General features: G+C 39.9%; 2 protein-coding genes across 5 annotated transcripts; both read right to left on the bottom strand.

Moving 5' to 3' along the window:
* Positions 1-108: 108 nt before the first annotated feature.
* On the bottom strand, positions 109-8,352 carry sesn2 (sestrin 2). Of its 4 annotated transcripts, none has more exons than XM_079259100.1 (11): positions 7,523-8,352; positions 6,245-6,310; positions 4,896-5,084; positions 3,559-3,741; positions 2,904-3,122; positions 2,580-2,712; positions 2,379-2,494; positions 2,156-2,239; positions 1,142-1,248; positions 914-1,058; positions 109-654 (listed from the first exon to the last, which is right to left on the bottom strand). In XM_079259100.1, the coding sequence occupies exons 1-11, from the start codon at positions 7,862-7,864 to the stop codon at positions 568-570; spliced, it is 1,671 nt and encodes a 556-aa protein (XP_079115226.1). In that variant the 5' UTR covers positions 7,865-8,352; the 3' UTR covers positions 109-567. The 4 variants fall into 4 exon arrangements, with proteins under 4 accessions (XP_079115226.1, XP_079115228.1, XP_079115229.1 ...); XM_079259102.1 differs by lacking the exon at positions 7,523-8,352 and adding an exon at positions 7,044-7,182; XM_079259103.1 differs by lacking the exon at positions 7,523-8,352 and adding an exon at positions 6,802-6,931.
* A 2,564-nt stretch (positions 8,353-10,916) lies between these two features.
* Positions 10,917-15,609, bottom strand: matn1 (matrilin 1; the record flags this gene model as incomplete). Its single annotated transcript, XM_079258610.1, has 10 exons — positions 10,917-10,961; positions 11,055-11,155; positions 11,316-11,468; positions 11,561-11,792; positions 11,877-12,049; positions 12,149-12,271; positions 13,124-13,346; positions 13,448-13,612; positions 13,710-13,894; positions 15,522-15,609. The coding sequence occupies 10 exons, from the start codon at positions 15,607-15,609 to the stop codon at positions 10,917-10,919; spliced, it is 1,488 nt and encodes a 495-aa protein (XP_079114736.1).
* Positions 15,610-15,716: the final 107 nt, after the last annotated feature.

The raw sequence follows: 15,716 nt of genomic DNA, 5'->3' as shown, positions 1-15,716 counted from the left end.
TGGTATAACCGTTTTAGCCTAAAAGATACCCCCCAAAACCAAAATAAAGACACATACTCAGTTCATGAAAATATCCAAACACACAAGAGTTGACCTGATAACAAAGTAGCTTTATTGTATATAAAAATACAAGTTATCCTGTTTCAACTCGGCCTGTGTGGTGCAGACCGGGAAAACTGAGGACTGAGTGTGCTTGTATGAATAAGACAAATAAAAAACAAGATTTATATTAATGAAAACACTAACTTTCGAAGAATTATTTACTATCACCAGATCAGATTCACCTGGCACGCCTGATATGCAGCATGTTGATATAACAGAAATGTACAAGATGCTTAGAAAAACAGTCAAGGCTCAAGTGGGGAAACAAATCATGATAAACTTCAGTGCAAAATAGATCTTTTTTTTTTTTTTTTTTAAAGATACATCCAAGTCGCAAAGCAGCATCCAAAACTCAACACTGCAAAAAACAATATATGCAAACATCTGCTGTAGTGTGAGTGTGAGTGTTTGGACTGTGGTACATCACAGCTGGCTCAGCATCCTGGACAATGTTTGTCGAGTGTGTTATCTCATGTAGTGCGTAATGGCTCGTAAGGTATAGAGAAGGGCTGCCTGTAGCCGGGCTTCCATCACTATCAAGTTTGCATGAACCTGCAAGAAAAAAAAAAAGGAGGTGGGGGTGTAGATATAGACTCAAGTCATTACCAATAGGTCAGTGGGTGAGACACTTTCAAGTCCTGTCTGTAAAACGTCTTCCTCTGATGACATTTAAAAAGGAAGGTAAAGAAAAGGACATTCGGAAATGTCAATGTTTCATTCCTTGTTGAGAAGGTACCAAAGACGAGTTGAAATGTCAAATGATTTGCGACTGCAGAAGTCAGGTCAGGTGCATGTTTGAACTCATTCATACCTTTTCAGAGTGTCTGAAGTGCCTCCAGAAGGCGTGGTAAATGCGTGCTGTGGTCTGCTCAGGGTGACAGGCCATGGTTTTTACAAACACCTTCAGAGAGCGCTCCAGCAACATGTTTACGCTGCCATAGTCATAGTCATCATAGCTGCATATGGAGAGCAACAAAACATGACTGAGAGCAGATACGGTTTTATTCCCCAGCTTTGTGATAGTTTAAGTTTCACTAACCGTATCCCATAGAGACAGTGGATGTAGTTCCACAGAGCTTTTCTCAGAGTGTAAGTATCCACACCTTCATGCATGGCCATCCTGTGGTAGGTGAGGTTACTCACAACCTGCAAGATTAAATTAGCAATTTACTCATTAACATCTATTAATCATTATATTTATAAATCAATGTGTGTCATGGCATTAGATCAAATATTATAAATCGATTAACTGATCTAGTCTATTGGAAGAAAACTTGAAGAAAACATTTTCACTATTACAACACAGGTATGAATATCTTTTATGAATGGAATAAACTTTTAGTAAAAAAAAAAAATCTAGCTGAGTATCAGACTGCAATCAACCTCATGCCTCCTGAATCTCTGCTTTTCCTTCCAAGCAGTTATTGAAACCAATGTGTCTCCTAGGTTTTTGTGCACAATATAGGATGTAAAATGAACTTGACTTACTTTGGAGGGCAAGGGTTGCCACAGGCAATCCCATAACATAAGCATCACACCATGCTTCAGCAGAAGCATAGCTAAAAAGCAATGTACAAACAATGTTGTCCCCGTATGTACATTCAAATTTCACATTGTTTCGGCACTGTCTACAAATTTGCCGACTTAGGCAGAAGGAAAGTGAAAGCAACTCACTAACAGCATACAGGGGTTAAGAAAAAACAAATTACAGAGAACTTCTTGCTGTGAGGTCACAGTGCTAACCAGCACGTCGCTGTGCAGCTGGTTTTAGATGTTTACTGTATTAATGGCCACAGAAACTGTTAGCAGATCCTGACCATGACCTAATTCAAAATAAAATATTTCAAATAAATGTTCAGTTTTTATTCCATGTCTTTTGGAAACCAGGTCAGCTAAAACAATGTCTATTTCTTCTTCTCTGTTACCAGGTGCATATTTTTTATAAATATTTTTATATATTCTTAGAAAAAGCACAGTGTGATGAAGCCTGTATTGGGTCCCAGTACTGTCCACAGTAAGCCTGAGTTTCAGCTACATTTTTATAGAGCGTTACCTGGAATTTCTCGTCGAGAAGCTGGCCCATGTCCGGCAGTAATCTGTTCACCAGAGAGAAGCCGTGGTCTTCCCATGAGTAGTCCTGCACATGAGACAAACATTTACAAGCAGGTCTACAGTGCAAACCACATGGAAATGATCGCACCCTGCAATAAGTCTGAAAACGTAAAAAGCATGACATATCGTACACAGACCTGAGGAGAAAAAAAGCTCTGTAATACCTGTGCTCTCATTGTGGGAGGGGACTGCTCTCCTCTGGGTGCAAAGTCTTCATATCTGAACCCTGGCTCCTCCACCAGACACAGCACCAGGTCAGGTAGAGCTCCCCGCACCACCGCTAACCAAACAGCACAAACAAAGCAGTGAATCGTCAAATGTTGTCACGATGCCAGAGGTACAGCAGTAAACAGCTGCGGCTCTACCTGTTGGTATGCTCTCACTCCTTTCCCTTTCAAATCGAGTAACCATCTCCTCTTGTGTGCACTCCTCCTCCTGCTGCTGCAATTCCACCATCCTTTGCATCAACACTTCCACTTCCACCGCTCCGTCCACCAACTGGAGAAGATCAAACGAACTGAGAGTTTGGGGAAGCCATGCTTTTTTTTTTTTTTGTTTAGCTATAAATGAACAACGTCTAGTCAAACAGAACTGGGTTTTGTGCTCTTACTAAACCAGTGATTAGTCACACTCCCGTAATACATCTCAAACCTGTTAAACTGGTAATAAAAATAGACTCTTTCACTCACCTCTTGCCTGCCGTCTTCATGCGCTGGGCTATGGGGGCTACGAGGAAGGTGACTGGGTGACGGGGGCTGGAAGGTGTAGCCTCCAATGTGGTCAGGCTCAGGGTTCAGACCGCAGCCCCACACAAAGGAGCAGAGCGAGTGTGTATGCGCCATCAGGATCACAGCGTGGATCAGTTCAGCCAGTGACCAGCGAGGCTCTGCACCAGGACACACAAGTTCCTGCAGAACAAAGAGTTTCCAGGTTTATTTTTTATTTTTTAGGCTCAGACTAAAACATCTAGATGCATACTGCAGTCATTTCTGAGAAAACTTAGTATTCTGGAGTAACTAGAGTACAAAGTGTGTAAACTTTGCCCTCTAAAAATCCCACAGTCCTGTGCATGACATGTTAGAGGAGCAAAACATCTGTCAGTGAACATGCACGATGATGCAAATGATGGAAACCAAGCATGTAACATTCAGCTACTGTGGATTACAAGCTAAATTACAGTCTTCCCTATCGAGGGCAGCGGTTGAGTTGTGAAGGAGTAAGCTTGGATGAAAGTCAGAAATGTATTGTGTGAAATCCTATTACTATTATATGACACAGTTTGAGCGAAAAGGAAAGTTGGAGGAAAGACGAGGAGTGAGTGGGTGAGTAAGTGAATAGTCTGACCTGGATGTGCTGCTGAGTAATTAGCCAGGGTCTGTGTGCCAGCAGCTTGTTGAGTGTTTGTAGACTGCACAATTTGGTGGGAGCATGCTTTAGGCTGCTCAGCCAGCACTCCTCACCGCCAGCCTCCAGGAAGCCTGTGCTGTGCTGCTGCACCAAGTAAGAACAGTGATGGCGGGCTGCAGCCTGCAACAAGCAACAAACCCCCCATGAAAAACTGATCTATACTGATCATAATGGGAAAACTGTTAAACCTAATGAATGATAAGTAAAAGTTACAGCAACACAAATGAACAAAGGCAGGTGTCACGAGAAGAGCAGCAGACATAATGAATACATGAGCAACAAAAGTTATTAAATATGCATGCAGCAAGCCACTTAGAAAACCTGTTAGATGCTTGTTATGATACTGTAGCGTGCTATCCCACAGACATAACACGTATTTCTACAGTTTTCTTCTCTCCAGATGAATTCAATCATCAACAAATACAGCTTTCATTTATTCATCTTCAATTATTGACTGCTTTGCTCACTGTAACCTCTGTCATAAGTGTAAGTGAAAATTATAGTTTATTTTAGGGTTTTCTGGATGTAAATTGCATTTTTAAGATGAATTCTCAACTTTTTTTCACCACCCAGACACTTCCGATTTCTTTCCCATCTCTTATTTTGTGCATTTCCTGTTTCTGAGGCAGACTTGGCTGGCGACAACTAACATCTTTCGCCACACTGTGTTGAATTAGCCTCGGAGTCATAATCTGTCCCTTCATTTACACAGACATGTTTGACATTGATCAGCCAGGAGCAACAACACATTATGGTCTGCCTTTTCACTGCACTTGTCTTCATATTTAGACTTGAAGTATTTGTTTTAGCAATGCTGATTAAAAAGTGATGTTGTCTTTTTTTTTTTTGTTTAAAATTGCGTAATTATTTTTATTTTCATCAGTGTGACATGGAAAAAACAAGAGATTACACCAATTTTTGTTGTTTTTTAAAAAGTGGAATGTTAGCTGTTAGATTAAATATAGTTTTATATAATGTCTGTGATTTGGTCTGTTTAATCATTAATTTATTTTTTCCTCATATAAAAATGCCTGAATGACTTTTCCCAAGACTGGTGATACAATAATCGTAGCCAGAATTTGTAATCCTTCCAAGAGCTAATGATAAGATATGTCAAACATGCATATTATTTACTGTCCTACTTCTGCTTAGTAGTCTTTTAAAACTACAGACTATATTTTACACACACTTACTGCAAATTAGTGAAAGGCATTTTATAAATTCTTTGTATGAAACACTTCTTATTGTCTGATCAACAATCACACATAAGTTACCATAATGGAAATGTAATGTCTCCAGTGACGGGGCAAAGGGCCGTCCAGCTCCAGCAAAGCATGCTGAGTCCTCAAGAAGCAGCTGAGATAGGCTGGGTGGAGCCCCATGACCATGGTGAGATGGTCCACGCGACCCAGTGAAAGAAACGACTCAATGAGGATGTCCTGGTTTGGCTCTCCTATCAGCAACTAAGACAAAGAAAAATAAAAAGACAATCATTAAAATTTACCCACGATAAGCAGAAATACACCAAATTTCTCTTTTCTTCATGAATTTTTTTTTTTTTTTTTGCTAGAATTCATTTGAGTAAAATCCTTTTTTTAATGGTGTGAATAAGCAGTTCTACAAAGGCAAACATCTCCACAGTTGACACAACACTTTCATTTCTCCAGCTAAAATCTTGGAATGAGTCACAGATGACACTCGCATCAGTCATCAGCTTTGGCAATACAAGTCTGGAGTTACTATAAATACTGAAGCAATAGACTGTGTGTTGGCTGGGACCATTTCAACAGTGATACATGGATGGTTAAAATCCCACAGAAGCAGTTCACACAAAGGAAAATTAAAACCTACATTCAGAACAACAATAAATGCAGCAGGGAATCTGAATGCAGAGACAGTTTTTAAGATAAAGCTGGACATCTGCTGACAAGCAGACTTTTCTGGGCGAGGGCACAACTGAAGGGAGAGTAGCAAAAAAAAGCTGTGTGAAAACAAAGACCTAAAATACATTTTAAAAAATCCATCTTAAATAAAAACTGTAATGGACTCTTATATAATGAGTTCTTCAGACTATATGTGAACAAGCTCAAAACCATTTTAGGTTTTTCATTTATCATTTTATGTGTAAATCAATAAGTATACAAAAGTAAAAATGAAAAAGCTATGACCAACATCTGAAATTAAGTGCATAATCACAGCCATCATTTAGCATAATCACTATAAGGTTTATTATCCAGATACATAATAACAGCTTAATTAACTTAAAAGGAAACTTAGAATTTTGATAATTTAATACAACCAGAGTTTAATGGTACCGAGGCGCTTAATATCTATTCATATTGCTGACAGAGGTTGTTGCGACGCTAAACACAATCAGGGAATAAATTGATTTAAAACCAGATTTAAAAGGGAAAAAAATGGAGCTCTATATCTTGAAAGAGGCGATTTGTTGGACTTGGAGCAAAGAAAACTGGCAATCTGAGGTACAACACTGACTTCTTGAGGCATAAAATAAAAAAAAGAATCTTTTTAATGATTAGCAGTAGCTATATGAACAACAAACCAATTATTTAACCTTTTCATTGTAGCAGTTATGCTGTCATAAGTGTTGGTGGAAGCATACCTCTTTTGCAGGAATAAAAGCACTTGGACCAGAGGCCATGGCTCTGGGTACCTCAACCCCTTCTGCCTGGAGAACGACAACAAACACACATTAAGAAATTAGCATGCTGTAAAGTTTATTAGTTTATCTGATTATTACATTTAAGACTTTTTAAGGTTGAAAACTGCTTAAATTCTTGTCAGTCTTAAGGCTCTGCAAACAACTACCCTTCTGCCTGGGCAGCAGCCAAAAACCAAAACACAGTCAGTTTCATTATCAAATCGAACAAGGAAATTCTGCTCAATTTAATTTCTAAGAAGCAATAGGATCTCCATCACACATGTTTTCAGCTTGCATTCAAATGACTTTTTTTTAATATGTTTAATTTAATGAGGACAATGCACATTGATGAACACTTCATACAACTTCTGCACATTTTGTAAATATGCCAGATTTAGCTAAAAGCTACTTTCCATCTGTAGCCCTCAGACATTTACAGATAAGACATACAAAAACATATCTATTTCTACACACAAAAAACAATCCACATACAATAAATTGCACATATTAAACCTTACCTATGTTGACAGACTTGACTGGTTTACAGTCATTCTTAAGCTCTTTTTATTTTTTATTTATTTTTTTTTAAGGGTCATGTATTACAATCACACACATTTCTAGAAAAAGTCAGACATCTCCAGAAAGCTTAGCACCTATGAACTCAACAAGACAGACTCTGCAGCAGCAGCTGCTCTGTAACAGGACACCAGCTCCATAAACAGGCAGCCCATAAAATGCACAAATAAAGCCTTAAACTCACCGACATCGAAAGAGCGAGAAAGTACTACAAGTTGTTGCTCGTTACTTCCTAATATCAGGTAAATATATTTACGTCAAGCCAAGCCTCTTTGTCTCTACAGGCTTCGGCAAAGAGCTGTGGAGACTAGGGGGTGTGTGCGTTGTTTTTCAGGGCACCGGGAGGAGGCGTGTCTGGCCTGCCTGCTTGTGCTCACAGCAGCTGGGTCTTGCATCACCTACATTGAGCGTCTGATGAAATATCAAGACGTTTGGTGTCAATGAAAATAATCTCCAGCCCATCACTAATGATCAGCTGCTAGGTCATCACTATATATCGACCGCTCAGCAGCCATTGACATTTTAAATTAAGAGACAAAATCAACAACACGACAAATATGGCAAATTCCTGACTAAAACTTTCTTTTCAGCTGTTTAAACTGCGTTATTGCAGCTCTGTTAACACAGACACAAAGAGGTCCGACACAAACACCCCAACATTACCTGAGCGGTCCGCAGCAGGTCCGTAGCTCTCACTCGGACCTCCTGTAAGGGACACGACCTGGACAGCCGAAGCAGATGCAGAAGCATTTGTTTACTCAGCCGTGCTGAAGGTGGCCGGTCCAAACCCAAACACACCAGAACCCTCTGGCTCAGGTCCTCCAGAGCCGTAGCCCGCTCCTCTTCGTCTTTACTGCACAGCCGTGCTAAGCTTTTGGCCGTGGGGCCAGCGTCGGACTCTGGCTTGGACTGGTTGTGATATGTTCGGCCACAACCAGACACCTGTTTCGATGCGTCTTCTCCATTTGCCTCAGAGGACAAGCCTGCCACGGGATGACCTGCCATTCCCTGGATTCCCTAAGCACCTGGATCCCCTGAACACCTGGTTGGAGGACCCTGTCCTTCCCGAGGTGCAGTTAGCTCAACCTGAAGCTAAAGGTAAACGCTAACAGCTTGGTTAAGCATTAGTTTATCTCACAGCCAAAAACGTGAGGTGGAAGTTTCCGTCTCTGTTATAGTAATACTACCCTATCACCTGTTGTAAATATCGATAGCATTTGATCGATTTTAAAGCAACTAGTCCCCTCCCTTCTGCATCCCTGACTCTGTGACGACTGCCTGCCGGTTAGCTCGCTAAGCTAACCTAGCTGCTGTTAGCAGATGCTGCAAGATTCCCGTTTTACCAGCAAATCTGCAGGCGGCTCATTCATACAAACACAGTGAGCCACTGGTTTCTGCGTGAACTGGAATCAATGAACACGGCACTGTCAAGTTAAGGTTTAAAATGTGTCTGCAGAAGGTACCGAGGCATTTTCAGATGTTATTCACTGGTTCGGTTCAGACGTGGGCGAACCGTCGGGGCAACGTCATAGTCACGTGATTGAAACTTTCCACTGACGAGCTCAACAGGCTGATTAATTTGAAATGACTGTACAGCCAAACTATTTTTTTTAAATTTGTCATTTTTTAAATATGTAAACGTTGTTGTTTTAAGTAATGTTTGTTTTTTTTTTCTACTGTTTAAATTTTGTCACAGGACAATGCAAATGTCCTGACCAGGTCGGAGCAGTGATGTGCGGATGAGGAGTTTTTGCTGCTTAAATTGAGGGAAAAGCGGATCTTTAAGATCTTCAGCAAATAAAAATGATAAAAGGTTAAAAAAAAAAAACCGTGACAGTTTTACACAGATGTATAATGTAACCTGTAAAGTGCAAAAGTGTCAATTGAAGGTCTAGGACAATGCAGTAGTATATAAAGGAGTTTGATTGGGACATAAATTTATTGCTAAGTGCAGCTGAACAGAATAATAGAAGTTGTTTAAATCGTTTTAAAGTGTGGTTATCTCCTCAACTTAAAAAATATCCACAGTTTATCAAGTTTGTACATTTTGCAAGATTATCTTCAAGTCCACTGTGATTTGCTTGTTTCATCAATGTGCTTAAGAGGACGTTCTTATTTACAAGACCTCAAATAGAAGTGGGTCATTAGGCTGATTTCTTAAAAATAAAAAAATAAAAACTCCGTCCACCCACCTTGCCACTTGGTAGCCCGGGTGATAAATGGTACCGAACCCTACTTTCAAGTTTAGTCAGTTTTCTCGTCGTTTTTGGTTGTCAGATTCTTTTTTGGTGTCTCACTTTTATGATTTTGTCTCATTTCCAGCACAATTTGGATATTTTTGTCATACAAGCTATGGCCTCAATACAATTAGTATTATGGCCATAAGTTATCTAATCTTTTCGTCACCCTGTCAAAAAAAAATCTGCCACAGAAATTTGGGATTAAATAGAAAAGCATTTGTATAGTTGCGGAAAAAATGGAAATGAGAACAGAAGCGATTTTGCAAACATCTATTCACGGAAAAAGCGAAAAATTTCGGTCAAGACTGAAGTTGGAGAGGTGGACTTTTGGCCTACCTCCCCGTGGTGGGTTATAAAGGGGAGTGCATAAATCTCTAAGATCAGTGGAGTTTACCTGGGACAACTACTTCTGATTAAATGGATGTGATGAGACTGATCACATTATCAGACTAAACAGTTGCTCCGCGCAAATCTACATCCTTCGTGTGTGTCCCGTGCACAGATGTTTGCAACATCTATCTATCTATATCTATCTGCAATAATCTCAGTTTTTCTGTCACAGGGTGATAAACCTGTTTACAAGAGCAAACTATTACTTGCTCACATAAACCTATTCTAGTATTTTCTTTATTCTTTTTTGGTGGATGTATTAATTTATATATGATTATCACTATGATAATAGTTTCAAACCAATTACACAAATTTTGGCAGTAAATGTTAACCTTTTTTTGTTTTTATAAAGTTAGTTATCTTAAATTCATTCAATCCTTTTAAGAATAATGCAACAATAATAATGCAAAAGTTTAAAATTAAACTCCCTTTAAAATAAGTTTCTGTCAATTAAAACTGACAAAACAGCTGTGATCATGTAATAAGCAATGACTTATCTTGTAAAAATTATTTTCTTGTTATTCAGTTGATGTAAGGGAACCCAGCACTAAACTACAGACAGCGCTTGTCCTTTCTCACATGTGGAGCCATTTTGTTCTAAGTGTTGTAAATTCATTAAGCCATTAAGGTAATATGTGACAGGAAAGGTCTGAAAGCATGTTTGCTCTTCAGAGCTCATTACTTGGATTCTCTGAGTTGAGGAAAAAAGTGTTTTATGCCATTTTGTGACAAATGAACTGAAAACTGTATATAATTCTGTACTTGTGCAGTTGTGCTCACAATTTGCCAGATAGTTTCACAATTATGTTTACTTCCCAAACCATCTTTATTTAGGAAAATAAACATCACCAGCGTGTCTTTATTATGAGACAAATCTTATATTAATTTACCTGTATGAAATAATACATTTGACTTCTTATGGGATTAAGAGAAGAGCTTCAAAGGAGAAAAAAGGGAAAGATGACAGTAACACATGAACAAACAAGTGAAGGTAAAGTGCTCCTCCATTTGACATGACTCCAGCCCTCTGGGGTTTCAGCAACTTCAACATCGTGGCAGTGACAAAAGAAAAGGCCTTCAGTGTACCATCACCGTTTCCCTATGAGGGAAGACTTTATTAACAAACACACAGGCTGGCTATGGGATGATGACTTCAGAACACACACACACACACACACACACACATATATATAAAGGAATGGTCTTCATGGGAAGTGGTGGTTTGGGTCCCAGGAGACTTAAGAGAAGAACATGGTAGGAAAATACAAGTTATGGTTTGGAAGTTTTAGAGGGCTCAGTGTAGAAGCAGAGGTGAAGTTTCACACATGTAATCTGTTTAAAAGAAAGAAAAAGGAAAGAAAGTAATGTGTGTCTGTGTGTGCATGGATGGATGCGTAAATGGGTAAATGAGAGTAGGATGCGAGTCCTCAGACGATTTTGTTCTCCAGCAGAGCAATCCTCTTCGACATATTCTCTAGTAAGAGTTTGTCAAGGGCAGAAACACAGAAGACAGACAATGTGGCAAAGACATGAAAACATTCCCTCACTGTATCATATTCTCACACAGTTTCATTGTAAAGGATATATTTTTTTGTTAGTGCCTGTAGGGCATCTTCCACTTTCTTTTGGAACTTTACAAGGGAGTCGCATTCACAAGGGTCCTCGTCTGTGGAATCCAAAGGCACAAGTTTAAGTTTTAATTTACAGATGTGTGCGGAGAAACAGCAGCTAATAATACAAATATTTGTATATCTTTATAAAAACTTCTTAGAAACATAATTAAGTTGTATTCTTGTACAATGACAATGCTTATATTCTATTCTGACCTTTACAGATGTTAATCTGCAGCTTTTTGGCAATCTGGTTCATGGTCTTGAAGTCAGCGGTGTAGAAGTAGTGCTCTCCAGTTGGCTCAGAGGCAATCTCTTTCAGCTCATTCTCGACTGCATTGCCAACTCCAACAGCATACATCTTAAAGCCTGCGATGTGCACATATGTTCTCTCATAAATATTTATTTTATTATCTACTTTCACGCTGTGAATTGGACGTTATCTTTACTCTGCTCCCTACCGTTCTCCTTTGCCTTCCTAGCAGCATCTCCGATATAATCTTGGCTGCGTCCATCAGTAAAGACGATGCCCACCTTAGCGACTCCAGGCCGTGCACCCTGACCGGGACTAAAGCTGTTCTCTGTAATGTAACGCAGAGCCTGGCCTGTCATGGTTCCCCTCTCCATGTAGGCCATCTTCTTCACGGCATCTTTCAGGTCTTTTCTGCTGTTGTATCGGCCCAGAGGAAACTCCTGTTGGGAGAGAGACTCGGTATATAAGAGACGGCAACAAGTGACTTATTTAGATGTCATTGTAAAGGAAAAACCGACTCAGACCTGTCTGACGGTGCTGGAGTACTGCACAAGTCCAACATGGGCCTTGGCCTCGGAGACGTCCAGTTTGTCGATGATTTGGTTGATCCACTTCTTAACCAGCTCAAAGTTCTCAGGACGGACGCTCTTAGAGCCGTCGATCAGAAACACCACATCTGTTGCAGCATTGCTACAAGCTGGTAATGGAAAATAAAGTACACTTTACTGAGGATTTTAAAGTTGATGCAAAACAGTCATGTTTGGACAAATACCTTCAGTGACACACACACACTCACCACTGCAGCTGCGCCCATCATCCATAAGGGTAAAGCCATCTTTGCAGGCACACTTGTATGATCCTGGGGCGCTGATGCATACCTGCTCACAGTCATGATCCCCAGTGGCACACAGGTCCGACACTGTGTGCGTGCGTGCATGCAGAGCACACACGTTCACACAGTTGTATACAAAGAGGGGGTGGGTGTTTGGAGTTAGGAGGAGAAATAAAACTATGTCAGTTTGAAAATGGGAAATTCTAACGCATCTTTTTAATGATCCACAGTAACCTGCAGCTGAATTCAGCAGCTCTTAGTGTGTCACGGTTGATGCATGATTTCAGTGGATCTTTAAATCAAACAGATGTAAAAGATTGAAGTTGACTTAAATAAAATCTGGTTTGTTTTCTGTTGTTTCTATATGTAATGCACAGGCTCCAAGGCCATGCAGCTCTGCCCTTGGATGAAGTATCTGCAGTGAATCTGGCTGCTGCAAAGGGAGCAGCAGACAGCACTGAAAACTGCTGCAGACTGAGAGCACCGAAGGGCATCACTAATTAGAGGTTTAATAATTGTCACTAATGGATTGGTAATTACAGATAGATCAGTCTCGCCTCTCGGTTATGGGAGAGTTGACTGAGGAACAGGAGCAAATCTCATTCCAAATGATTGTTTCTGCCCTAATGTCCTCATGCATGGGGAATTTTAAGTAAATTTAAATGACTGAATTAATTAAAGTACTGCAGTTTTGTTGAGGAGAGAGGACAAAAGGGAGGACACAATAAATTGGAAATAAAGATAACAGTCCTGATACCTTACCCGCAGTACAGAGAGGCCACCAGACACTTCTCCACATGGATGAAGGCGTGGATAATGAATGTCCCACTCTGACTTCTTTTTCATCTACCCTCGGCTAATGCCTTTCCTGCAGCTGCCTCTGCCCCCTTTACTGCAAGTATAAGTGACTTAAATGTCTCTAATCCTCTCCTTTCTTACCACAGAAGGCCTCCTGGAACTTCTTGGTGAGCTTCTCAATAACACTGTAGCTCTCAACGTAGTCTACGTGGTCATCCAGAGGCTCACTGGCCATCTGTCTCAGAGTGCTCATGTCTACACGGCCCACTCCAATGGCAAAAATCTCGATGCCTGCGTCTCGTGCACGCTGAGCCACATCCTTCACATTATCTTGAGGACGTCCATCTGTCACGATAATGGCAACCTGTAATATGAAGGTTTTAAAATATAACACAAACACTTAGGATCGTGGAATGTGGTGACCTGTGAACTGGATGTGTGAATGCATCAAAATACATGTTAGACCTTGCTGATATCAGGAGATTTGGTACGAGCTCCCTCTGCCTCACTGAAGGCCACATTCTGAGCAAATTGGATGGACAGGCCAGTCATTGTTCCTGTGGACAGGGGCTCAATTTTGGTCACAGCCCTGATTAGCCCAGCTTTTGTGCGGTGAGTCTTCAAGGACACCTATAGTTCCAAAGCAACACAGCGAGTTGTAACTTGTGATATAAATGAGCTAAAAAAAAAAAAAAATAGTGAAAATGCATGTAAATCATATCCATACCTCATTCTTGACACGGCTGGCATAGTTAACAACTCCCACACGGGTGGCATTTGGTCCAACATCCAGCCCCTCGATGACTTTGGCCAGAAAGACCTTCACCTGCTCAAACTCTGATGGTCGAACGCTACGACTGCTGTCGATGATGAACACCAGGTCTGTGGGGCGGGTTTTGCACAGCCCTGCTGCTACACATGGTGAAAATGTAATAAATCCCAACAATTTCCATGTTATACACTTATAAATGATAAAGATTTTCTAAAAGGTCACTGGAAAAACTAAGCAGGGTAGGAGGTGTGGGAGGAGTTGGGGGAGAAGAAAAAGGGTGGGCAGAGGAGAGAAAATAAGAGGAATTGAGCGGAAACTAGAGCTGTACGATATCGGCCTACTTACCAATATTTCTGGGCAATATTGGCAATAAAAAGCAATATTTGAAATTATCAACATCAGTTTTACTTTTTAATGACACAACTTTAAATTCTGTCCAATCTAACTCAAAATGAAAAAATATCAGAGTTCATTCATAGTTTTCCTTTATATTTTGGCATAATTCCAAAAATATTGCTATCAAAAATTAAGAATTAGGACAAAATTGCTATATCGGTTATCAGTAAAAAAGCAGATATCGAGCATCTCTAGTGGAAACAGATATAAAGGAGGTGCAACTCTAGCAAGGGTGAAGAGAAGGAACAATAGAGAAAGGAAAAAGGCCCTCAGAAATAACTGACTACTAAACTTAACTCTAATGACTTGATCAACTAATTACACTAATGAATTGATGCTTGATGGGTCTGGCAGCTGAACATAGATTGTGCTGTGGGTTCATTATTATGATGAAGAAAATTATTTTGGACACTACTTGGGTCATTTTCAGGGGATACCAAGCATTAGTGTTCAAATTTTCAAAAAACAAATTAAATAAGTAGATAAAAAAAAAATTGAGATATATATATATATATATATATATATATATATATATATATAAAATTACACAGATATTTGCTCTGAAATGCTCTAGTGATTGAGCTAAAATACCTGATGGACAAACCACATAATGCAGAAAGTAGTGGATCAAATGATCAGATTTTCAGCAGAAGCACAAACAATCATGTTCTTGTTCAACTGATTTCTGGCTCATTATAACTTCCAGAGTCTGATAAATATTACATTTTTGCCTTTTTGCCCTTCACCTCCTTATCACAGATAGTACAATCTCTGAAAGTCACACACAGTAAGCAGGAGCAACTGACACGCTTCATCCTAAGACAACCACACAAACTGTGAAAAATACACTCACTCAAGTTTCCACCATAAAGATCACATAACTGCACAACTAGCAGCAAAATTTTACAACTTCTCTGTCAGTGTTAAATTTTCTAAACATGAACGCCCACAGAAAATAAAAAGACCTTTGAAACTATGTTGGGTATTCTGCATTAACACTTGAACATTTAGTCAAACAGCTTTCATATCTTTCCACCTCAACTTTCCTGAAAATTTTCACCTTCTTCTGCTTAGCTGCAAAAAACAAAAAAAAAAAAAAAACAAAACAAAAAAAACAACCAAACACTAAAGCTTTGCAAGTTGACTCATCACACAAACAAGGGGGTGAAGAAAACTGCATTTAAACAATTTATTTAAAAGTTTCAACAACTGAACAAACTGACTCAGTTGTTGAGACCAGAGGTCTTTTTTTATGGCAACTTTGAAATTTGCTTTCTTAGATTAAACTTGAAAGGATTTAAATCACTGTTAGATGTGGTATATCTCATCTGAAACTAGGATAAGAATTTAGGGGTTTAGGGTCATTCTTACCCATGGCAGCAGCCATACGATTGTCCAAGGTGGCTTGAGCTCCCACGAGGCCCAGCAGCAACAGGAAAAGTGGCGGGGAAGGCGTCATGGTGACAACTAATGGAGAGCGCTGCCGCAGACGGTCCTACACTGAAGAAGCAGAAGGGAGGCAGAGCAGGACGAAGGGAGTTCCAGGCGATGGAGATGGCCACAAAG

Source organism: Telmatherina bonti, assembly GCF_933228915.1.
Source record: "Telmatherina bonti genome assembly, chromosome: 19".
Lineage (NCBI taxonomy): Eukaryota > Metazoa > Chordata > Actinopteri > Atheriniformes > Telmatherinidae > Telmatherina > Telmatherina bonti.
Note: the sequence above shows the minus strand (reverse complement) of the source record. Positions and strands in the feature narration are given on the sequence as shown.